The sequence below is a fragment of the Filobasidium floriforme genome, assembly GCF_021052385.1.
Source record: "Filobasidium floriforme strain CBS 6241 chromosome Unknown HD553scaffold_17, whole genome shotgun sequence".
Taxonomy (NCBI): Eukaryota; Fungi; Basidiomycota; class Tremellomycetes; order Filobasidiales; family Filobasidiaceae; genus Filobasidium; species Filobasidium floriforme.
The window spans coordinates 730,499-754,767 of record NW_025763638.1 but is presented as its reverse complement, the minus strand read 5'-3'; the positions used below and the strand labels follow the sequence as shown (position 1 = coordinate 754,767).

At 54.2% G+C, this 24,269-nt stretch overlaps 5 protein-coding genes across 5 annotated transcripts; 2 read left to right on the top strand and 3 right to left on the bottom strand.

Moving 5' to 3' along the window:
• Positions 1–488: 488 nt before the first annotated feature.
• On the bottom strand, positions 489–9,632 carry HD553DRAFT_315338 (uncharacterized protein). Its single transcript, XM_046180477.1, has 6 exons — positions 9,513–9,632; positions 7,300–9,439; positions 4,333–7,210; positions 3,791–4,273; positions 2,278–3,720; positions 489–2,215 (listed from the first exon to the last, which is right to left on the bottom strand). Exons 2-6 carry the CDS (start codon positions 9,281–9,283, stop codon positions 751–753), a joined length of 8,253 nt encoding a protein of 2,750 aa, XP_046035068.1. The 5' UTR covers positions 9,284–9,439; positions 9,513–9,632; the 3' UTR covers positions 489–750.
• An 894-nt stretch (positions 9,633–10,526) lies between these two features.
• HD553DRAFT_344052 (uncharacterized protein) lies at positions 10,527–11,426 on the top strand (the record flags this gene model as incomplete). The annotated part of the gene is made up of 1 exon (XM_046182941.1): positions 10,527–11,426. The coding sequence occupies one exon, from the start codon at positions 10,527–10,529 to the stop codon at positions 11,424–11,426; it is 900 nt and encodes a 299-aa protein (XP_046035067.1).
• Positions 11,427–17,319: 5,893 nt separating this feature from the next.
• Positions 17,320–18,540, top strand: HD553DRAFT_315337 (uncharacterized protein). Its single transcript, XM_046180476.1, has 2 exons — positions 17,320–17,638; positions 17,730–18,540. Exons 1-2 carry the CDS (start codon positions 17,450–17,452, stop codon positions 18,402–18,404), a joined length of 864 nt encoding a protein of 287 aa, XP_046035066.1. The 5' UTR covers positions 17,320–17,449; the 3' UTR covers positions 18,405–18,540.
• Positions 18,541–21,442: 2,902 nt separating this feature from the next.
• On the bottom strand, positions 21,443–22,693 carry HD553DRAFT_315331 (acyl-CoA N-acyltransferase). The gene is made up of 2 exons (XM_046180475.1): positions 21,640–22,693; positions 21,443–21,462 (listed from the first exon to the last, which is right to left on the bottom strand). The coding sequence occupies exon 1, from the start codon at positions 22,308–22,310 to the stop codon at positions 21,741–21,743; it is 570 nt and encodes a 189-aa protein (XP_046035065.1). The 5' UTR covers positions 22,311–22,693; the 3' UTR covers positions 21,443–21,462; positions 21,640–21,740.
• Positions 22,694–22,695: 2 nt separating this feature from the next.
• Positions 22,696–23,683, bottom strand: HD553DRAFT_78738 (uncharacterized protein). Its single transcript, XM_046184491.1, has 2 exons — positions 23,426–23,683; positions 22,696–23,373 (listed from the first exon to the last, which is right to left on the bottom strand). The coding sequence occupies exon 2, from the start codon at positions 23,313–23,315 to the stop codon at positions 22,803–22,805; it is 513 nt and encodes a 170-aa protein (XP_046035064.1). The 5' UTR covers positions 23,316–23,373; positions 23,426–23,683; the 3' UTR covers positions 22,696–22,802.
• Between the last annotated feature and the right edge of the window lie 586 nt (positions 23,684–24,269).

The following is a 24,269-nucleotide window of genomic DNA, read 5'->3' as shown; positions in this document are numbered from 1 at the left end:
CAAGTCGAACGGTAGGTACCGAGATTAGGTCATCCAGCTTTCCTCGACGCGGCATTCTCATCGCGCCGCTTCCCGCCGGTCCTCCAACGGCCTTTGCATCCTTCCACGCCAGGTCCTGATGTCGATTCAAGAAGGAACGACATTTTCACCAAGTCTTTGCTCGCCCAAATCAAGAATGATCAAGGTTTGTTTGAGCTTCGGCGCATCCATAGCATTTTGGACAGAACACGGCCTGATGGCCCCGTGGCGCAGCGCGTTTCATCTCGGGCGCAAAATATCTGTCACTTCCTGCGTTGCGGTGTGCAAAGGGTATGGGTATTGAACCACAACGCATTTTATGACTTGCATTGCCATCGCCATCTCATCCCTGGCATGTCGATTCAGTCGAGTCAGAATCGGCCTTCATTCCGAGGTCACATTTGGAGGAGTGTCGGGGTTTGGGGGGTCAGAGGACAAAGGGTCACCGTCGTCATCCCCCATCAAAGAAGGGTTGATAACGTGGATGTCCTCTATCATCACGATGACTTGCCAATCTTGCTTATTATTAATGACGAGCAGCCCCGTATTCCAAGTGATGACCACGTGACGAAAGGTAAATAATTGTTGGAACGGCGTGAAGTATGACCTAGACAGGGATACAAGACTGTACGATAACCGAAATATGCTCTCGCGCCGTTACATGTTTTCGGTCTGTGCAAACGGAGTTATTCGTAGTGACCAATAACAGTACGTACATCCTGGTCGAAGAAACTATACGAGTCCCATATACTCTGCGAGCAACTCCACCACGTCCTGTATGATCGCCTCCGATTGCATCAACAACGGGTACGTGTGCGGTAGAACCATCCTCAACCTCGTCGCGATCGCGCCCTTGCTACCGCACGAAGCGACCTGAGGACCGAGCGCCTGTATGAGTTGCCAGTTCGAATCCAAGTTCATCCTATGCAATTGGGAAGACAGTCTCGCTGCATCGCCATCGTCCTCGTTGGGCCGAGGTTTGATCTTGGAAAGAACCCTGGAGACAAAAGTTACCCGGTGCGAGATTCTCCAACACTTGCTCTTCGCGCCCGAGTTTTTGGTCGAGCGGAGGAGGCTCGCTTCGGGGGTATCGCCGTCCCGTCCCTGACCTGCTAACCACATCGGATCGATAACCTTGTTGAAGAGGGTATGCCAGTGATCCTCCGACGGTTCCTCGAAGAATGTCATCCACCTATACGCGTCAACTGCTCCCGCCCTCTTGGACCAGTCCTTTTGATTCTTCATCACTCGGAGATCCATTCCCGTACCCGACTCTACGTGTACCTGGTAATGGCTCTCGGTCGCCTTGTCTTTGTGAGAATTGATGTTGAAGTGCAAACTCGCGCCGGTGTGCCATTGCGAGGCGATCTCCACCCCTCCAATGGCCGCCTCTCCACTCAGTCCACGACCTACCGTCACTTTGCCTATGGCAGAGCCACCGTATTCGTTCTGGATGTGGTCGATCGTCTCGTTCGACTCGCTGTAGAATCCGCCGGACGCCGTCCATACGTACGAATTGCAGATAGATCGAGCCGTCGCCCCAGGCATGTTGGACTTATAATCTCGCGGGTTGGTAAAGCCTTTCCCGCTCAAGACATCTACAGCGGTGTTGATCACGTTCTTCGCTATGCCCAAGATAACTTGACCCGAGGTAACAGCTTCCGTATAAGCATTGTACTCGGCCTCGCGGGTTTCTTTCTGCTTGCGTATGTCGTTTTGTAATTGGTAGGCCTGCTTTGGATCGTAGTATGAGACTCCGAGCCCAAGCCTTCGCCTCTCTTCCCCGTCGGCGGCGTAATCAGGATCCGCGACTTCGCCATAGTTCCCATCCAGGCAGCCTTGCTTGACATATCTCGGGTTCAGGGGAAAGGTCACAATGTTGACGTCGGCGGGTATAAGCAGGTTCGGTCGCACGTCGTATGCGATCAATGGCCATCTTCCGCCCTTGAGCTTTAGTCGGAGCGCGTAGACGTCGCAAGTACGGCTCTCGACCAGGGCCAGTCCATCATTGTTGACGTCGTACTTGAAGTCGTTATCGGTGCCGACCCATTGCCCCGTCTGCTCGCTCTTCATCTCGACCGTTCGGACGTCGGTGCGGATGAGCGAATCGGTCTTGTAAGTCGAATCGTTAAAGTCCGCAGATTGTTTGAGGTGACCCAACACTTTGCCCGCCGCAACTTCTGTCTCCACTCCTAGACTGCAGGCGACGTTTGTCAAGCCCCATATCTCAGTCGACCTGTCAATGCTCAGAAGACTCACCCGGCCATCATCTTCCATTTGGCTCCTATACTATGTTCCGAGTTTTCCGACAGCTCTTGCCCGAATTCCGAACGAGTATTGTACGTAAACACCGTCCTGCCCATGTCAATGAATCGCACGACTGAATGTGGGGTATGCTCGCGAGCTTTGGACCAATAATTTTCCAGAGGAAAAGGAGGGGGACCTTCGATAAAGCCCTTGATTTCCGCTGCCAACTGCTGCGAAGCCACATACGAGCTCACGACGTCGCCGACCTTGTGACCCGTCCAGAGATGCCATTCTCCATCCTTGGAAATATGAGAGTAGACCCGCTTATATGCTCCGGTGCCGTCCGCTTCCACCTCTCCATATTCGGCGATTCCACCTGAACTCGCGTCCGCCTTTATTTGCAGAGCGTTTGGTTCGCTGGTAGAGAAGGGATTCATGTAGCAAGGAGCCGCATTCCCTACAGGCGAGTCGAAATCCTGATACAGCATGTACCACGACGGTACGAGCTCTTTGGGCTTGTTGATAGCCTTGAGGTGTCGGGATGCGAGACTCCTGTCTTCGATGAGATGCTCGTGGCGATTAAAGCCGTCGAGTAGACCCGTGGCGCTCTCTTGTAATATCGTCGACGGCGGGGACATGTCGTAGTAGGCCAAGAGTGACGAATCCACCTCGGGAAGAGGATAGTACAGCGAGTCGTTGATCATCTCTTCGGTTCGACACGAGTTCCAGAGCCTGACCTCGGCTAAACTACCAGAGAAATTGCTGAGCCGATCGCCCGAGGTAGTCCCGTCGGATTGATAGCCGCCTAGGACCAAGGTCGAAGTGGTCGGAACGACGTTCTCGGCCCATCTCGATCCGATGGGACTCAGCTCGACGGGACTACCGTTGAGATAAGCTGTTATGCACGATTCGTGCGGATTGAGGCTGATGGACCACGTCGGCCGCCGCCTTCCCGAGAATACGCCTTGCGCTTTGCCAGCATGATCGGCTGCTCGAAGCCCTTCGCCCTCGACAAAGTTCAACCATGATACCAGGCCCGCACTCATGCCGCGCGGCATCGATGCTGGATATGGATCCACCGTTCCTTGATACACCCTGAACTCACTTATCTGGCCGGTTAGACCGTCCATCTCGACATCCGTGTTCCGCCTATCCGCTTGGGCATTGGAGTTGGTGATCCAGGGAGCACCGCCGAGGAACCAAGTGTTAGAACTCTCCATGACGGCGAGATCATCAGGCACAGCCGCTAGCGATGCCGTGTCCGTCTTCTCAGGCCACTGTTCGCGGACCGAGCTGGCGAGATCTTGTCCTCGAGGACACTCGAGCAAGGCCAGACTGGCGATGTAGATGTGCTTTGCTCCCGAGGCGACCGAACAGTTATAGTATTCTCTGGTGACCGTGATTCTCGTGGGGACGCCAGAGCGGAGTCGACAGTTTGTCTCTCGATGGATCACGCTGCCGGGATACGACGAGAGCAACATTGTCAATGATCTTCTCTGCCGGCCGGAATCGTCATCAAACTCACGTTCCATGTTGATCTACCCAAGCGAGTCTGATGCGACCGCTGTCGAAAGTCGAGACTTCCAACGGGTTTGAAGGACATCCGGTCGCGCCTTTGACCAGTCTTGCATTACCACAGGTAAACAGCATGGTGTTTCGACCAACGTCAGGCATGCAGACTGCGATAGACATCGTTCCATCTGTGAACGGTGCATTACCGCTGATCTCGATGAAAGAGCACGAGCGGAAATAGTCGGACTTTTGCGATGTATACAAGTTGTCGAGAGACGCCGCATAGCTGATGTCCGATGTGACAGCCACATGCGTCCAGTCTTCGGAGCAGATTCGACCTGCACGACCTGTTGCAGAGGTCTGCAGCTTGAAAGGTTTGCCGCACAATTGGGCGACGAGTACCCACTCGTCGCGGGCCTGCCAGTTGACGTCCTGCGACGACTTTCGCGTTGCCTGAGCGCCGATTGACGATGCTACGCGGACGGCATAGCCATTACTATACGATGCAACTGGATGAGTAGCGGGCTCGTTGGACAGTACAGTCTCGCGACTCACGACGACATGTCTTTGACAGTCCCGTCCGACTGGCCTTGAAGATACAGCAGGACCTCTCCGGTAGCAGTAGACAACTGTCGCAGCCGCTCTCGCCTGCTATGACGCGAACTGCGAACGCCGCTCCACACGGCGACATCTGCGACCCGTGCTTGCGCCGAGAAGATGTTATTGACAGCCAGACCTTGCTTGCGGATCGGTTGATCTGGTAGTTTGGGAACGGCGAAACTGGCGAAATTCTCGCCGTTCACGTATACTTCCGCCGACCGCCGAGCAGCATCATGAACGACGCTGACATGTATCCATGATTGTCCCTGGAGCCGATGACCGATATCCCCGAGAGGGGTCGGGACTATGCCGCTCAAGTCTGGCTGACCGTCGGCGTTTGTCAAGTAGGTGACGGTACATGCATCCCGCTTCAACTCGATGACAAAGTCGTCGATCTCCACCCTCAGGCCCACGCCAGACGCGCTTTCGATACCACCGACAAACCAGACGTGAAATTCCAGTGTGAACGATTCGCTCTTGATCGATGGGATGTGAAAGGCGGGACAAGATATCCCATCTCCCCTTGATCCCAATACGACGTGATAGTGGTCCAGTGACACGGTATCGATGTCGCGCTCCAAGGCGAGTACGCACTCGCGCGCCCAACCTGTAGACGAAACTGTGGCGTCCTTGACCGAGTCCGAGTATGCCATGAGTACCGATCGATGAGGATTCGCTCGATCTTCTAGGGCGGAACTTTCGAGGTGCTGTCCCAGAGCCGGTTTGAAAAAGAACTCGACCGATAGACCGGTACCCAATGCCGCGGCAGGTCGAGCTTCGCCTGTCGGATCGACGATCGATGTCGCTACAGACACGCTGTTACCGCCATCGAAAGTGATCGAACCCCCTGCAGCCACACCCTTTAGTCCAGGCGTTCTCGTGTGTTCCGCCGGTACTTCTAATTCTTGTATGGACACCTTGACGCCCAGATCCAGTGGAGCGAACGAGGCGACCATCGACCCGCTGGCGAGATTTGCGTTCACTCTGTCCGACCAGGCGAGGCGGGAGTAGTCGTACGCAAGCGTCGTCAACATCGACCCTGAGGGTGGACCAGGGATAGGGGCGTCATCGTCCTCTTCGTCGTCATCGGTCTCGACTGTGGGAAAGTCTAGTATCTTGACCTCGACCTCTTTCGACCCCACCAGGGCCGATCGCGAGACATGAAAGGCCCATGAGCCTGCGGTCAACACGGAACCCGGAAGCAGGCTGATCAGAATCCCCTTTGGGAATTGCAGCTTGGTGACCTCTGGCGTCTTGTTCTGTGTGCTGTTCGGGGTGACGATCGCGGTGGGCATGTCGTCGCTGCCAATGCGACCCACTTGGACAGCCGTCCGGGATATCATGCCGTTGATCGTCGCTGACAATTGTTGAGGGTCAGAAGATACTCCTAACCATCGTTCGTGGACCGACTGAGGTGTATCGCCGGCCAGCGTTGCAGTCAAGACCACGTCGACAGTGGCCGAGCTGTCCGGGTCGTTCCGTCGTATCTCGACGTGCAACTTTTCGACGGCGTTGCTGCGTGGCAACACGGCGACGGCAGAAGAGCCGTTAGGGCCCTCGCCTGTATCGTTGCCCCGCAGCATGGCGTTCGGTCGGGCAGTGCCAGCATCGTACTGGAAGCTTTGTAAACGCTCGCCAGCGCCTCTCGCCGAGATCAGAACTTCTCCCTTTGCAGATTCGTACAGTGCGGGTGCGCCGGTCAGTACGCAGGCCTCCGCATCTAGCATCATTCCCGAAACCCGAAGGCCAGCTCCGTCGATGCTGCAAAGTAGCGGCTGGATCTTGTCGTCAGCTGGCGGCGTACGGAGCAGCTCGATCTGGCGTCGCCAACGCATCTTTTGTTTCCACGTATCGATTGCGAGCTTGTGCCGAGCATCTTCCCACTCCATTTTGATGCGATTACACTCTGGGGTCGCCGAAGGAGCGAGCTTGTACCAGTCTGCTAATAGCGCTTTGGCTTTTACATACTCCTTCGCATCTCCCGCTGCAGCGAGCCACGTTCTTTTCGGTCCGGTTTTTACCCATTCTATCTCGGCTGCGAATTTTGCGTCGAGTTCTGCGAGTCGTGCAGGGAAAGTCTGATCCAATCGTGTGATCTCGGCTGCAGCCACGCGCGATTGCTGTCGCCATTCTGCAGACCGAAGAATCACGTCCTCTATCTGCTTGCCATCATCACCGATCACGATCGTCTTGAGCCGTTTGATTTCCCGATCCCAGTCGGTTTCCACCACCCGTCTACTTTCGACAAACTTTCCAAGCGCCGGTCCGTACCAAGTCCACTCGCCTCCATTCTTTATCTGCTTGACTTTTTCGTGAAAGTCCGCCTCGTCCTTGTCGATCTCTGCTATGCGCTTTGAGCGCACTTCGGCAGCTGCACGAGCGACGCTATTGTTCACCAGCAGCGCGTTGGTCAACATGCTCGACTCGAGTCCGATGAGACCTGTGGTCGAGGCCAGGATGCCTTGTGCATCCAAGTCAAAGTCCAAAAGACCGAGGCAGCCGAGTGCCGCATCTTCTGAGCCGCTTGGCGACTCTGACGGTGTCTTGCCGTCCCGTACGCCGAACGCCAAGACGACATGTGCGCGGGTCTTGTTCGCTTTCAATACGCTGTCGCCTTTTCCTTCCTCCTCTTCCACCACGATTTGCAGCGGATCTTCTTGCTCGCAGTATAGCGCTGCAGCAGGAGCCGTGGTGACCTCGAGCCCATCCCGCAACCGCAGCACACGTCGGACGATCCCTGCCCTTGAAGTGATATTAGCGGTCGACAGGACCCAGCTCTGGTGCACGGTCAACGAGGTGTCATCGGTCACGAGTTGCAGCGGTCGAGACAGACCTGGGCATCGCGAACCGCAAATGAATAGTATTGTCAGCACGACAACCCGGACCCGTCGAGCACACTCGGACGGAAGACAGCACGCGTACCCGTCGAATCGTGGCAGAGGCTACCAGTACCCTCATCGAGTCCCCAATACGCGATAAGGTAGGGTTCCACCCCGCTCGATCGCGTATGCATGGTCTGGCCGATATCCTTGTCGTCCCTGCCCATGCTCCAGAGTCTTATCTCGTCCAAGGCGCCCGCGTAGTACCGCACCTTGTCCTTGAGCATCGCTTTCGCCACGCCATCGAACGAACCCGCCGCTACGCCCGACATGGTAGCCTCGACGAGTCCATTGACGAAGAGACGGGCGGTCTTGATCTCCCTCTTGTACACCAAAGCAACGTGGGTCCAGGCGTCGGACGGGGTCGAAGGCGAATAGGCCGAGATCGCCGGGATAGGGGACGTCGCCGGGGCGACTTTCCCTTCGGAGACCAAGCCGATCCTGACCCGAGTACCGTCACCCCTTGTGGGAAGCAGAGCGACCGTAACGGCTGCCGTTCCGGTGATCGAAAAGACGGCTCGAGCGTCGTCCGGCAAGGCCTCGGTGGAAGTCGTCACTGCAGAACTGGGAATCGTCGCCGTGTTCAGCTTGGCCTCTCCAGACGGTCTCGTCGTGGTAGTAGTTGTCCCGGAGGCATCTGGTGCTTTGATCGTGGTGCTTGCCCCAACCGAATTCGACGTCGAACCCGTGCCCGTACCCGTCTTGACCTCGCTATCTTTTGCAGAGCCGCTCGATGAGGTGCCGCCAGAGGTATTCGTACCGGATGCTGCGGTACCCGTTGTCGACGTTCCAGTGGTCTTCTTCTTGACAACGCCGAAGTCGAACTTGACATCTTCGACCGCTCTCACCGTTTCGTCCCTAACAAGCGCGGCAGCCGTGGCCCAAGGATTTCGCGGCGAGATCCACGCTTCGAGCGTGAACCCGTCCTCGTAGACCTTGGCGTCCGACAGATCGATCGGATCAGTCTCCAGGTAAGTCTTTGTGAATGATCCGTCCAGGAAGAGAGCGCTCTGGGACTCTGTGGCCTTGGGGTTGACATCGGCCGGCATCAGGGGTCGATTACAACGGAATCCACCTTGGGTGATCGCAGGACAAGCTCCCGGTTCCAAGGAGAACGTTGGCTCTTCGTTCAAGTGATCTTTGTGAGCGGGACATCCGTAACTGATACGTCCTCGCGTCCGGATCGCTCCATCGGGAGTCGAATCAAAACTATAATACTCGATCTGCTTCGTCAGGTCGGAAAGCACAAAGACGTTCCATCGGTACGCGTCGTTCGAATCCGTTGGGGTGCGCATGACGCAGAATTTGCCCTGGCTGACGTTCTTGATCAGGTCGATGCAAGTCGTCGGTTCAAAGAAGGGCTTGCCGTCCATATCCCATGCGCTCAAGGTGTCTTTGGCGTGAAGCGGGCGGGAGGATCGGGACCTCTGGTACCGGACGTGGAGTTTCCTACCGAGGACGCCGTCTGCGAGGACGAACCGGTCCATCAAGATGTTGCCATCCACCACGGGATACCCTGCCACCTTGTGCACGGAGACATCGGTATCGTCCGCCCGTCTGGCCTGCCTGAACAGGTAGATGTAGGTCCCATCGGAGACCAGTGAAAAGTCACTCATTCCACCCCCGGTACGTCCCGACAGCCTAGCAGTGGTACTATAGTACGCATCCACCAGAGACGGATCGACCACGCTAGCGTCGACCTCGGCATCCTTCTCTCCACGTACTGGCAGGGCGTACAGTCCTCCCAACTCGGCGTCCAGGTGAACCAGCTCGGTGGGAAAGTACAACGGGCTGCAATCATCTTTCCATCGTTGCGAATCGTAGCGATGTCCGTTCCCCGTTCCTCCGGACGTGGACGCCGAAGACTTCAAGTCGAGTATGTTGTACCAGAACCGTCCGACCTTGTCCAGAGCTACGCCGAGGATCTTGCCTTGATGGCTGATGACCTTTGAGGCGACGAAATCGGTAGATTTACCAGAAGCATCTAACGGTGGCCTAAAACTGCGTAGGGCGTTTGGATTCGTCATAGCTGACGAAGTCGTGGTGTGGACCGCTCGTCAAAGCTGACGTTTCTCCTGCCTTCATCATTCGTGTCCGCTAGACGAGAAGGCACGACCCATATATTCCGCAGAGCCTGGAGACAGACAGACATCCAGGTGTGTGGATCATGAACCGGGGGTATGCTACCAAGTAGTCGTCGTCGTCGTGGTCAGCCGACAAAGGTGATCAAGCCAGACCCCGATGGCTGGGACTTACTCTACACGATCCCATATTTGCCTGCGAAACGAAAAGCTGGGAAGCCACGGGCCAGGAACCGGAGGAAGGCGGAGACACTGATCCATGACGGTGTCACATATCAGGAACTCTGATATTTGGTTCACTGCACCAGATCGACCATGTACATGAGATCATATAGATCATAGATCACGACGACCACCTGACCCAAAGGGATTACGTGGTGCGTAGCAAGAAAGCCGGAAGCAAATATACCTTCGAGATTTACTTCCGCAACTCTACGACACGCAATAGATGATAAAACTCAACAATCGTCGCATCTGATAGCAGGCACACTGGTTGACCACAACGTCCGCAGGGGTTGAGGTCTGTAACAGGAACACCGGAGGAATCAGATGTATCTAGCGCAAAGAATCTCGACCCTGTCGAGGAACACCGAAACTCTCATGAAACGCCATCGAATGGTTCACAAGCCGGCTCATCACAGCCGCGGTCCGGGACATTATATTGTTCACATCGGTGGTGGCTATTCGCTGCTCTGAAGGTCATCGGACTGTGATACCATATAAAAGAACGTTTCTGGACGTCCGAACGAGCCGAGTCGTACAGCATCTTCCCAGCACCTACTCACCCTTCCTCAGTCGACTTTTACCACGGCGACTCGGCTCAACACGAAAGCGCTCGAGGTGAAACCCCAGCGTTTCATCCAACTCGGCGTTTCATCAGGGGTAAGTTTGCATCGCGAGACTACGTGCTGCTGGACGTGACGCCCACTGATAAGCCGAATTAATTTCCTCCAGCTTTTCATCTCTCCCGAGGTGATCGCTATCATCGCCTCCCGACTGCTCTACAAGTCGACATCGATCTTCACTCGGAGTAGGTACCGTAACGATTGCCAATTCCACGCGCTTCCGAAACGCTTACTGTATGACCTATCGCACGGGCATCGACCCGTAGGACCCAATCCGGGGTGAACTCTTTAGCACCAGCTACAGATCCAATCAAGTTTCTCAGACCTCACCACCGAGGATCAGGATGGACGCAGCGGCGACAGCCGCTAATGCCAAACGAGATGCCGCTCGAGCCAGTGTCGCCCGGAGCGCTCAAGCTCTAGCTAGACGCAGGGCAGCGGATAGGCGGAGAGCGCGAATCCAAGCCGCTACCGGTGTCGATCCTGGGGATCAGGAATCGGTCGTCGATAACACCGAAATTGACCAGGCGGATTTCGTCCCAGATGCGACTGTACCTACCTTGCCTCGCCGGTGGATCCAACGTACGCCTCTCGCGGCTGGGACCATCGACTCGGCCGAGTATCATGAGTTGATCCGAGAGTTTCCAACGAGGACCGACGGCTCTACAGAGCCGGAATACCACCCGCTCAAGAGCGATCTACGAGCATTCTCGGCAGCTGGCCCTGATGCCAACCGTCAGGCGACGATGAAAGCAGCCTTGAACAAGATGGTCAGAGCCAGACGACTCAATGCGAGGATTCCCGCGCCCGCCAATTACGAAGAAGTTGTCGACCTGTATGACGACACCGATGCTGCGCGGTCGTTATTGGACTCGCTCTATCCTTCTTCGCATTCAGATTATCAAACGTCTGGTCCGAGGTTGAAGGCATGGCAGCGCGCGGTATTGTTCTACGAGGCCCTTGACCCGAACAGCAACAACGTCGGGAATGACGGCTGGAATCCGGCCAAGAGAGCCCTGCTACCGAATATCGACCACGTAATGCGAGATTTTGGAGACGGTCCTGACGGATGGCCTACCTGGATTTCCGATCCTACCTCGCCCGACAAAGGCGGTCAGATCGACCCCACTACCTCTGACGCTGCCAGATACCGTGCCTGGGTCGTCGTCAAGACCCTGTCGAATCCTATTGTTCTCCCGCACGCCTATTGTTCTCCCAGAACAATAGACCGCATGGAACAATAAAGCACATCCACTCTTCGCACCTTTCCTTTTGTTCTCGCTTAGCAATCTGCGACTCGCTTAGCAATCTGCGACCACTGTCGCAAGTTGCGACCACAACCGCAAGTTGCGACCGCAAACCGCAACTTGCGACCGCAAACCGCAGACCGCAAACCGCAAACCGCAGCACCTTGCCACCTACCAGAATAATATATATAGCAGACCATTCTGGTTTGATTTCATGATCCCCTCTTGTATATTTTATCCTCATGCAAACTATACAACGGTGATCAACTCGATATCCAACAGATTAAGAGTCGGCTGCTCTACCAACGGAGCTCAACGGGCCATTACCTTAGTTTACATCAACCAACCCTCTTCAACATCGACTTAGTTTCATCTAGTGTAGGCACGCGTTCGGCCGAACGTCTTGGACGCCTCGGCCGAACGTCTATTTTTAGACGTCTCGAACGCCTATGACGTTCGAACGCCAACGCGTTGAACGCCTTAGACGTTCGTTTAGGCGTTGGCGTTTGGTCCCCGGATATTGAAGACGTTCGAACGCCTTCAAACATCGCCCAGTAGCGTAGTCGGTAAGGATTCTTTTTAAGATCCAAAGACGTTCCTGTGTTCGGTTCGATTCAGGCTACCGCTGCCGCGATTATTGGCCGATCAGCGCTGCTGTAAGGCCGATCACGTGACAGGCGTTCGGCCTGAACGCGTTCGAACGCCTTGCCGAAGACGTTGGCGTTCGGCCGAACGTCTAGCGATGACGTTCGATGACGCGTTGGCGTTCGGTATTTTTTTGATGACGTTCGACGCGTTCGGAAGGCGTTCGGTGAACGCGTTCAGTCTATGCCAACACTAGTTTCATCATGGCCGACAGTCTCGACCTCGATACTCTCAAGGTTACCAAGCGTACCTACCTTGAGGGTCCCGACAATTACGCGGAATGGTCCCGCTCGATTCAAAACACTTTGATCGATAAGGATCTGGACGACATTGTTGATGGAACTATTCCTCGACCTAATACCCTACCTATCACTACCTTGGCTGCCACCGCCGGCACGGACAACGCTCCGACTACTACCACTACTACGGTCACTACTCCAGCTACAGCCGAGGAACTTGCGAAATGGATCAAGAAAGACAAGAAGGCCTTCGGAATCATCGACGGAAGCCTCAGTCAGCTTGTTCATCACAACCTCCCGTCTCACCTCTCAACTTGGCACGCTCTGGTCCAAAGGGACTCTGCTCACACCGATGAGTACAGAGCGACGCTTCCTTCTGCTTCCGAAAGATTACTTAAACATCTTCAGGAAACCTACTCGGCTGCAAGGGGATCCAGGCGAGCAGAACTTCTTGCAATCATCTGGCGATCCCAACTCGCGGAAGGAGAAGACCCGACTGTCCATACCGGAAAACTCAAGTCGGCTTACTCCGCTATTACCGTCTCTGGCCGATCCCGGATGGACGACAAGGACTTTGCGTTCGCCATCCTCATGTCCCTTCCTTCTTCCTACGAAACCCTCGTTCAGACCTATTATCTCAAGGAGGACTTTCACTCGCAGGACGTCATCGACGCTGTCCGAGCCGAGTACAGGAGGAGGATTGTTCAGGAAGAAGGAATTGAGACTACAGCACTCATCGCTGCCCGTCAACAAGCACGGAACAACACCAACAACATCGGCGGCACCGGAAACAAGAAGAAGTTCATTCCTCGATCCTCCTTTGACAAGAATGCCTTCTGCGAGTTCCATCAGAAGAATGGACACTCAACAGCAAACTGTTTCACCAAGCCCGCCAACTTCAGTACCGGCAACAACGCCAACAGGTACACAAACAACAGTGCCAATATCGCCGCACTCGTAAGCAACAGGAGTCAACATCATGGCATCAACGCCGGCTCTGCTTTCATGGCAAGCATCACCATCGATCACAATGCCCTTCTGGCCCACTCGTCTGCACTCGACATTGTCGTAGACTCTGGAGCTACTCATCACATGGTCCATGACAGGAACCTACTCACTGGAATCAAACAACTACCGATCCAGGCAAACATCACCATAGGCAACGGCGCCAACATCACAGCCAGAGAATGCGGTCAACTCAAACTACCAAACATCACACTATACGATGTTCTCCACGTACCCGAACTGGGACGGAACCTTCTGAGTGTTGGTGCCGCACAGAGCACCGACGGACACTCTTGGACCTTTGCAAAAGACAAAGCGATCCTCAACACCTTTGCAGATGGCCCTGGCAAACCGGTCATCACTGCAACACGACAAGATGGTTTGTTTGTCCTCGATCCGGCAAGCACTCCTATCCGACACAAGGCCGCACTCATCACGGCCACCAATACTGTCACGGACGACAATGTTCTCTACCACTGGCACCGCAGACTTGGCCATCTCAATGTTCGCTCGGTGGTTCAGCTCGGCAAGGAAGGAAGACTTGACAAGACTGTGGATTGGGCCAAAGCCGGAAAAGACATCTACGGCTTCCACTGCTCAGCCTGCATACAGGGAAAAGGATCTCGTCTCCCCGCTCCTGCTTCCAACATCCGAGCCAGCAAACCACTCCAGTCTATCCACGTCGATCTCTGGGGACCAGCTCGAACCCCTTCCATTGGAGGATCCCTCTACTTCCTTACCTGTTACGACGATCACACTCGGAAGGTCAACCTCAGCTTTCTCAAGAAGAAGTCTGAGACCCGGCAGGCTTTGATTGACTATATCAACCTAGTTGAGAATCAATTGGACTGCACGGTCAAGACCATCCGATCGGATCAAGGAGGAGAATTCGAGTCACATGCTCTTCGTGACTACCTCAAAGCCAAGGGCATTGAGCATCACTTCGTTCCAACTGCCGCTCATGCTCAAAACGGTAGAGTTGAAAGGGCGCACCTTACCATTCTCAATCAGGTAAGGACGCTCCTGATCGATAGCGGACTCGATGACAAGTTCTGGGCCGAAGCGGCAAACTACGCCATCTACACCAGGAACCGGGCTCCCACAGGATCTGACAAGCATATCCCGGAGGATCTCTGGAGGCAACGTGAAGTCAACTCCCGGCACCTTCAACCCTTTGGCTGTCAGCTCTGGTTCCGTGACCATAACAACACCAACAAACTTCACCCTCGCTACATTGAAGGGCAACTACTCTCTTACGTTGAGGGGACCGACAACTACAGGATTTGGGATCTACACACCGAAAAGGTCACCATCTCTCGTGATGTGGTCTTTGGTAAACAACCAAAGATTTCCACCAACACCAAATCACTGGAAACCAAAACCCAGTCCACTCAGGTCGACATCGACATAGTACCTGAACCAACATCAGACTCAGACTTTGAAACCGAAGAGGATCAATCGGCTGAAGACAATACCGATACTCTCGACTCACCTGATCAGCCTGGTGATGACACGACCATCCCAAGTGATCAGGCTACACAGGCTACACAGGCCAAACACAAGTCATCCGGCATTTGGAGCAAAGGATGGGATATTGCACCGGTACCGACACCGGAAAACCCAGTCCTGCCTGATGGCTCCCGACGAGTCCGCAAACCACCTGCCAAATTTGGATACTATGCAAACCTCGCTACCGCCGTCATCTGTGGCCATGCACTCATCTCCACGGCCATCCCTCAAACTTTTCAGGAAGCCCACCGATCTCCAGAGTGGGACAAATGGCAGGAGGCTATAAAAGCCGAACTCGACAAGATGGATCAGTACAAGGTCTGGTCCGTCATTGATAGGCAAGAAGCTACATCCAAACCTCTTCGAGCTAAGTGGGTCTTCACCCGGAAGATCGACGGAGAGACCGGGAAGCCATCCGCCTACAAGGCTCGATGGGTAGCAAAAGGATTTCTACAGAAGGAAGGAGTTGACTACAACGAACTCTATGCGGGAGTTGCTCATAAGGATACCATTCGAGTCTTCCTCGCTCTGGTCAACTACCTCGACATGGACTGTGATCAGGTCGACATCAAGGCCGCCTTCCTCAACGGAGAACTAGAGGAACTCGTCCATCTTGAACCTCCTGAGGGCAGCAATATCCCTGCCAACAAGGTTCTCCGACTTCAGAAATCACTTTACGGTCTCAAACAATCACCTCGCTGCTTCAACCAGGCTCTCGACAAGTTCCTTCGATCTCTCGGTCTCATTCCTTCTCCGGCCGACTCCTGTCTCTACATCCGGTCGACCAAGGATACCCTTCTCATCCTCTCCGTCCACGTTGACGATCAACTCATCGCCTGCAACAATCGTCAGGAACTGGACGACTTCAAGACCAAACTCAACGACCGATTTGAGTGTTCCGACGGAGGAGCGGTCTCTTACTTTCTTGGATTCAACGTCTTCCGAGACAGGCCCAACCGGAAGCTCTACATCTCTCAAGAACACTACGTACAGGCGGTCCTGGAAAGGTTTGGCATGCTCGACTCCAAACCGGCAAAGACTCCCCTTCCTTCCGGCTTCCGATCTCTTCCTGCTACCGATGCTGAACATCAGGAAGCCGCTCATGAGGAATATCCAGCAATGGTCGGATCAATCATGTACGCGGCCACCATCACCAGACCCGACATCGCTCATGCCGCTGGAGTCTTAGCTCGGACCGTCAGCAAGTGGAACAAGCAACATGTCCATGCTGCTCGACACCTACTCCGATACCTCCAAGGTACCATCGAACTCTGCCTCACCTATGACGCCACCTCTGGCCAAAGGATCATCCTGGGTTATGCCGATGCCGACTGGGGTGGATGCTTGGACACTCGTCGATCTACTACCGGATACCTCTTCCGTGCTTTTGGAGGACCGGTAGCCTGGAAATCCCGACGACAACCAACCACAGCTCTCTCTACTGCGGAAGCTGAATACATGGCTTCCGCTGATGCTACCCGACAGGCAGTCTGGCTCCGCACTCTTCTCGAATCTCTCGGTCACCCGGTCTCTGGTCCCCTCGCCATTCTCAACGACAACAATGCTGCCATTCAACTATCCAAGAATCCTGTTGCTCATGATCGCACCAAACACATCGACATGAGACACCACTATCTTAGAGAGAAAGTACTCGACAACACCGTTGAACTCTCCCATGTTCCAACTCAGGACAACCTTGCCGATGCTCTCACCAAAGGTCTCGCCCATCACCAATTCCATCACCTTGTCACCGGGATGGGTCTCAGCGGAAAACCAACCTCTTTCGCAAAGGACGCTTGAGTGAGGGGGAGTGTCGAATCCTATTGTTCTCCCGCACGCCTATTGTTCTCCCAGAACAATAGACCGCATGGAACAATAAAGCACATCCACTCTTCGCACCTTTCCTTTTGTTCTCGCTTAGCAATCTGCGACTCGCTTAGCAATCTGCGACCACTGTCGCAAGTTGCGACCACAACCGCAAGTTGCGACCGCAAACCGCAACTTGCGACCGCAAACCGCAAACCGCAGCACCTTGCCACCTACCAGAATAATATATATAGCAGACCATTCTGGTTTGATTTCATGATCCCCTCTTGTATATTTTATCCTCATGCAAACTATACAACGGTGATCAACTCGATATCCAACAGACCCGACGCACTTACAACTCACGGACTAAATTTCAAACGGTCGATGCCAGGAGGAACAAGGTCGCCCGTGATATGGCAGCGCCGGGTTTCGACTACAACGGGTTTTTGCAGGGAGACATCACCGGTTTCACATATGTACCGCCAGGAGACTACCATACAGAGGACTCGGGACGATGATCGTGTGCGCGCTTGTACTAGTACATGTATTTCCGCAAACTCAAATCGAGTGCTTCCCTTAGTCGTGACAATCGCCGGTACCTGAAACGGTATCAGAATGCAAATTAAACTTCCAAGCCATCTGAGAACCCGCCTCACAAGCCACATGACCTCGACGCTTGCGTTCCTCGATGCCCTCTACAGCAGTCAGCACGATGTACGTGCATGCACGACGTTATATATCAGTCGAGCCCCCTGTTTTCTCGAGCGTGCTTTGAACGTTCGGCATACCACGGTCGCATCCAAATTCTGAATCATGACGGACGCCTTCCTTGCTACCCTCAAGGCAAACGAGTCAACGCGCATCCAGACCGCAATTTCCAACGCTGCCGCAAACTATGGCGGAAGATGCCAGGCTGTGGCATATCACAGTGACCGCGGTTTTTACGTCGATTTGAAGTGGAAGGATCAAAATTGGGCGGCCGGCCTGAACGAGTTGCATATCGTGAGTATCTCCTGATTTACACCGCAGGTTAGACCTAAGCGATCACGAGTATCTGCTGACGCGAACATGCCTGGCTTACGTACACTCATAGGAACGCAACCAGGACATCGCCGTGGAGGGCTGGTACGGCGGGGATGGTAGGATAGGGATGAACAACAATAACGCCAACGGAAATTTTTTCATGGGTTCGACTTGGTTGGCCATCCCTAAGGAGGACCCTCGTCTACAATGCGGCACTACGCATATTAGCTATGCCAATATGTATACGAAGAGAATCCAGTTCGACAAGCCGTTCGTCGAGCAACCCAAGGTAGCGGTTTTCTTCCGTAGCTTGAAGCTCAAGCAAGGGCAAACCGGGGACATGCCAGGCGGAGCATGGAGAGCATCGATCAGATGCAGAAACGTCGACCGTGGTGGATTCGATATTAGCCTATCTACGAACAGGCAGGATACCGAGGCAGACATCGACTGGATCGCGCATCTCACTGCCGATCCCACGATCAAGAGCGGGGATTTTCACTGCGTGTTGACAGACTGCACCTCTCCTTTCGAATACCCCTGTGACTTCTCGGACGGCCCGATGCCTAAGAGTCCTGATATCGTCATTCGTGGATGGAGCGAAATTTCCGTCAAATCAGGGGACGACCTCAAATGCAAACACGATCAGAAGGACGTCAGCGAGGAAGGTTTCAACTGGGTCATGGAGGATTTCGTCGGTAATAGTACGGAAACGCTTGGCGGCAATTGGGTGGCCATGATGGCGTAGAACGCAAGATAACGCTGGTTCATGAGCGTCGTTGTATTACGTAGCAGATCCTATTGTCGGGTTTTCGGTCTGTTCACGTGTGGCCTTTACGTTTGGACGGTATCGACAGTGTATAATACACGAGGTTGAAGTAATATCCACAGGGGCTTGCAAGCTTCTACATCACGAGCGGACCCGGGTTTACAAATGCATAGCTTCGACAGTCTAATATTTTCGACAAAGTCTCCGTCGAGTGTCAGCTGACGATTCAGGCGGAAATATCGCAGAGCACACTGAGATTATAGGCACGCAGATATATATATGGACTCGCCCCCGGTTACAAGCGTAGCCGTTCACAGACAGAGGGTTCTCCCGTGAAAGACGCAAAGAAACGTCCACGGATTCATGTGATATCGGACCATGATAACGACCACCATGAACTTGGGTTCAAAGATTGCTCAACGTCGTCGCGTTTCCAGGATGGACGCTAGCTGAACGATCAATTTATCCCGTATCACTTCTGATCAGATCCACAGCATGGCATGGGGTGCCTCACCGAGAGCTTTCCCAGAACGAGCGACCTCAACGGACTCTAGCTCCCGGATCGTACTGCGGGGAGGTAAAGGAACAGTTGTCACTGTTGAGGGACTAATTTTACACCTTGATAGAGCGTTCAAGCTCCAAACATTACAAGCGAAACTAGATTCGCGCAGCCACTAGTGGCGATGGTCAGCCTGGAGCGCGCGTGGCGCTTGTGATTCATTAGAACCAGATCTCGCAGCACTCGACGCCGTCATCTGGGATGTCGGGATATCAGCTACTCTCGATAGATGTAGGATATCTATTGATGCTTACCGCTGAAAGTCCCATCTTCTGGACACTTTCCCGACGTAGCGACGCCCTGATGGGTTCCAGTCACTCCGGTCACGGCTGAGCGCACGCCGGTACGTAATGAGTACAAACACCCCGCTCTGCGGTACCATCTTGCGCCTTCCAGGATACGCCCTTGCAATTGCCGTCACCTTGGGAAACGTCTCTCCTCAACATGAGGGCGGCAGCAAGGAGACACGACACCGAACGCCCACCTGCACTACCGTTACTCTCGTTGCACAAGGCAACACAGTCGACCAGGTTGACCGTGTTATGGATTGCAACGACGACGCCACGCTTGTCATCGGGCTCTCTGCCAGGTCCGTCCTCCGTATCCTTGAAGTGAAAAAAATTCATCAAGAAGCTGCGCCGTCTTCACAAACAGACCGACTCACTTTGAACAGGTTAAAGTCGCCTGTAGCTTGTTCGCACGCATGGAATGCTACCTGTCCGATGGTCTGGGCTGCATTTTGGCAAGATTTGGCTTGTGTCCCGATCCCGAAGAGGGATATGAGTGCGACAAGAGCAGTGCTGGCCGAAAAAATCTTGGTCATCGTGAGTTCGAGTTTCGTGTCCATTTGCTGATCATTGGAGGCGATAACGATGTACTCGTAGGATAGATCTCCAATACCGACCGCTTTATGCGATCCGATAGGGCTTGCAGTCTCCGTAAACGCTCCAAACTTGAATCGGAAAGGCGCAAAGGGAACACCCCGAACCGTGACGATGAGATTACCGAAACACGTATCATCAAAGCTCATCTTAAAACGTCTGCTGCCAATCACCCCGCCCCGTAACCTCCCGGCCGATCACGGCGGCTCCACAATTCCCCCTAATTCGTCAAACATCAGCGCCGCTCTCCGATTCTGAAGCGTCATCGTCCGGGCCAAATCCCCTCTTTCCAACCCGAAGATTCATTCCATCTCGACAGCGCCTATTCTCGCAGTCACGACCTGCCTGCACCGCCCTGGAGTGTTATTACATTCGGTGCCAATAGCTAACGATTTTTCGTCTCAACAGCCGTCGCTCGAGACCCATGCGTGTACCAGCAAGGCCGTTCTTAAAGTGGAAGATATCCCCTACGCCATCGATGATCGACCGGTATCCCAGGCCGTGACATATGTATGTGAACATTGACGTACTAGATCGACTTGGTCCTCCACCGCTCGTCTACCATGGGCTCGACGCACCAAATCCAATCTATGCCCTGCAATGGCCGAACCATCCATAGCTCGACCATCGAACTATCAAGTATCCAGCGAAGAGCGAATAACTTTCAAAAGAGCCCGAGACGAGCTGCCACCCGGTCCGACTCGGGTCGAAGAAAAGCGTATTTCATCTTCATGTTCATGATATCCGCCCCCCAAATCACACGCAATATGAACGCCCAGACTCGAGATGATGTGCCGCCCGAGATCCTTCAAGTCCTCGAGAAGAATACGTGTGTGTATGCTTGATTTTCTCTCTCTCTCCTCGCCATTGGACCGAGTCGGCCACGAGACGATCGCATCGTCCCGGCGATCAACATGGTCTGCCACTCCGCCCTCGCCTCGTCTCGATCCGCCCTCTCATCCTCGCCGCTCTCGATCGACATCGACAACGACATCGACATCTGCCCTTTTTTAACCTTCCACCCCTACGGACAGAGGGGAATCTTTTCCCGGGTTTGTAAGAGCATCTTGCCGCTTCGATGCATCCAGAGGCTTCCGTGTTCGTACTCGACTCGAGAAATACTGTGAGTCTCCGCCTCGATTCACGAGGTACTGTAGGTCTCCACCTCTTGATCCCAGAGTCGTGTCCAGGCTCTGTCTTTGAATTCGACATGGCACTTCATCCGAGTTCAGGTCGAAGGTCGAGATCGAGGCTGAAGCTCAGGTTCGACCCGACGCCGAGAATGAGGACGAGGACGAGGTTCAGCTTCCGGTCGAGGTCGAGAATAAGGATGGGGCCGAGGACCGAGGGTTGAGGTTCGAGGTCTGGTGCTACGGTGGTCGTTGTGTGACTTGTGATGTATAATATAATGCATGCGGTCCAATCTAAATGCTTGCGAAGAGAGAGACTGCCGGTGAGGTGCCTCGACTCAAGAAAAGATTGACGGAGAGGTGAAGTCGTGGAAGAAGAAGAGACGTCCGAGCGAGCGAGGTATCTTCCTTTCGGGCTGGATGGGTTGGGCTTGTGTTGGGCGAGATCTCTGCGAGAACAAGACGACCTAAAGATGATGTACTATGCAGTACCGTTCGTGCGATTTGAGAGTCAGGAGAGATCAGCACACGATGTAATCGAAGACGAGGATGGAGAAGCGCATTCCCAGCTCTCCCCCCAAGGCCCCCCACTGATCCTCCTTCGACCGTCCATCGACATCCGGAATTCGAAACGATCCACTCACCTAGTCCACCACCTTCTCCACCACCTTCTCCACCACCTTCTCCACCATCTTCTCCACCACCTTCTCCACCTCCACCACCTCCCCCGTCTTCCCCCTCAAGATTAGAGGTCGATCTTATACGCAACCCGATTCGTCGTAGCGACCTTGTCGTACAACCTCCTCGCCGCCACGTTGTCCGGAGCGGTCAACCAATAGACCCGGGAACACCCCAATCTCGCCTTGGCTTCCTCTTGCACAGCTTCGATCAACATCCGTCCCCCTCCCGTACCCCTAACCGTGGGGTCGACGTAAAGGTCGTTCAAGTAACAATGACGAGTGGACGCTGGGGCCCAGGCGGAGGTATGCGTGAGGTAGTGTGCGAGTCCGATATAGGTGTAGGTGTACTTTGTCGGCCTGTGAACTTGCTTGTCCTTGTCCTTGTTCTTGTCCTTGTCGTCTCCTTCGGTTTCGTCTCCGTCTTCATCGACGTTTGAGTCTTTGGCGTCTGTGAGGACCAGGACGAACCCGCCCAGATCTCCATCCTCCCTAACCAGCCTGCTAAACGTATCCCTATACTGTTCCTCCGGCAGTGTCGTATTGTAGAACTCGAGGTAAGCTTTCCAGAGGGCGTGCCATTGCTCGTAGTCGGTCGTGTGGTCGATAGGGATGCAGAAGGGGGTTGAGGTTGGCATTGCGATGAGATGATGTATGATGTATGATGTGGTCGAGCGTCGAGCGTCGAGCGTCTGGGTGTGTGAGAGTTCGGAGTATCCAGGTATCCGATGCGGCGGCTGTACGATATGGAGAGAGATCGAGAGCCCTATGTATATGGGGATGGGGTGTCCCGTTGAGCCCGAATGTCCCGGCGAAGAGGAAGAAGAGGTCGAGGTCGAGGTCAAGGTAAAGTCACCTTGCGGTCGGGGTGATTGATTGCAATTGACGTGCGATCTCGATCGAAATATAGTTGTATAGCTCAAGCAGTACTGCCGTTCAACTTGGAACAAGGACGAGGACGACAGGTTCTCTACATATATGTATAGATGACATGATTGCGAGATCGTAGAATGGATGAACATCGTCGTCGTCGTCATCGAGTCATGAGGTCAAGTCATCCGGGTACAAGCGAGGTTATACAAAGAGATATCACATCGACCACCCGCCCACGACCTCCTACCCTATCCGCCCTACTCCTCGTCCAAGACCATCTCATAAACCGTCTGCTCATTCTTGGCCAACTTGTCGTACAACTCCCTGGCCACCTTGTTCTCCTTCTTCGTATGCCAATACAACATGTGTTGCGACCCTTTACCAGTGATCTTGCCGTCCAAGGCCTCCTGCTTGACCCGCATGATCAACCCCGTCGCCCCTCCCTTCCTCCTGTACCCAGGGTGGACGTAGAGGTCGATAAGGTAACAATGCCCCTTCTCGGACCAGGTGGTAGGGTGGAACAAGTAGAGGGCGAAACCGATCGGCCTGACCATCTCTTCTCCGTCTCCCCCGGGGGACAAGAGCATGAACCCGTAAACGTCCCCCTTTGGACCCGTATCGACGAGCCGGTGGAAAGTCTTTCGGTACTGGTCGGCTGGGAACTTCTGCTCGTCTTTCCCCTCGACGAGGTAGGCACGGAAGAGGTCGGACCAGGCTTGGTAGGAGGTGGACGAGTCGATCGGGGTGATGGTGAATTCGTTCGAGGTCATCGTCGGTGTCGTCGAGTGAGTGGGGAGGTCGTCGTGTGTATGTTAGGTGAATGAGTGTCTGAGTGAGTGAGTGCTTCTGAAAGACCATCGAAAGCTGACCTTCTCCTCACCCTATCTAGCTCCTCTCTTCTTTGCCTTGTATCTCATCCTAGCAGCCCAGGACCCTCCGTTGACGTTCTCGACGATTCTTCGAAGACGACGATTCCCGGCGATGACGACGACGATCCTTTCGTTCCTTTGTTCCCCCCTCGCATCTCGATACAGTCAGTGAGTGTACATCTTTGTCCACCTGCGAGGTCACGAGCTCGTAGGTCTGGACGGGAAGGGTCGGGAAAGGACACCTCAAAAGGCAAAAGGACCTAAAGGACCTTTCGAATTCTGCTCAGGCTACTTGGAGAAAGGAAAGGAAAGGATTCTCCGAGTACCGATGAACGCGACATGGTCAACATGCAACATGACGAACATTACGAATGGTGTTCAAGTCAGGTACTCGACCGACGAACGGACAAAGTGATATGGAACGAGCGTATGGATCGAAGGGGCTGCTTTTTACGATTGAATCCCTTTGCGCTGTTAGTACACCTCTTCGACAACCCGGATCTGACTCGAATGAATCGACAAGGCAGGGACGTGATGGCGATGGCAGTGCAAGTCATAAGATGCGATGTGGTTCCCATATCCTTTGCAGACCGCGACGCAGGAAGTGACGATGACAATTACGATAAACGCAAAATTGATGGTGTTCTGGCGCGGTACATAGGGTCTTGTAATTTTGGTTTCATCGAATTATCGCTCGTTTCACCCCGGAGCGAACTTTGATCGCTTTCTTCAGGACGCGACACGCCATGACTGGCCCCCGATCTGGACGCAGTGGCGCAAATGCTTCGGCAGAGTCATGCCGGGGCAGGGGCCATCCTGCCCCGGATCGCCGCGATGCGAATTGAACTTAGCGTG

Excerpts from the sequence above, each read along its gene's own strand:
- HD553DRAFT_315337 (XM_046180476.1), top strand. The coding sequence starts at position 17,450 with ATGACGGACGCCTTCCTTGCTACCCTCAAGGCAAACGAGTCAACGCGC. Across the intron at positions 17,639-17,729 it reads GCCTGAACGAGTTGCATATC|GAACGCAACCAGGACATCGC; the intron begins GTGAGTATCTCC and ends GTACACTCATAG.
- HD553DRAFT_315338 (XM_046180477.1), bottom strand. The coding sequence starts at position 9,283 with ATGACGAATCCAAACGCCCTACGCAGTTTTAGGCCACCGTTAGATGCT. Across the intron at positions 4,274-4,332 it reads ACTGTCAAAGACATGTCGTC|TAATGGCTATGCCGTCCGCG; the intron begins GTGAGTCGCGAG and ends TGCATCGTATAG. Across the intron at positions 3,721-3,790 it reads TGGGTAGATCAACATGGAAC|CGTGATCCATCGAGAGACAA; the intron begins GTGAGTTTGATG and ends GTATCCCGGCAG.
- HD553DRAFT_78738 (XM_046184491.1), bottom strand. The coding sequence starts at position 23,315 with ATGACCTCGAACGAATTCACCATCACCCCGATCGACTCGTCCACCTCC.
- HD553DRAFT_315331 (XM_046180475.1), bottom strand. The coding sequence starts at position 22,310 with ATGCCAACCTCAACCCCCTTCTGCATCCCTATCGACCACACGACCGAC.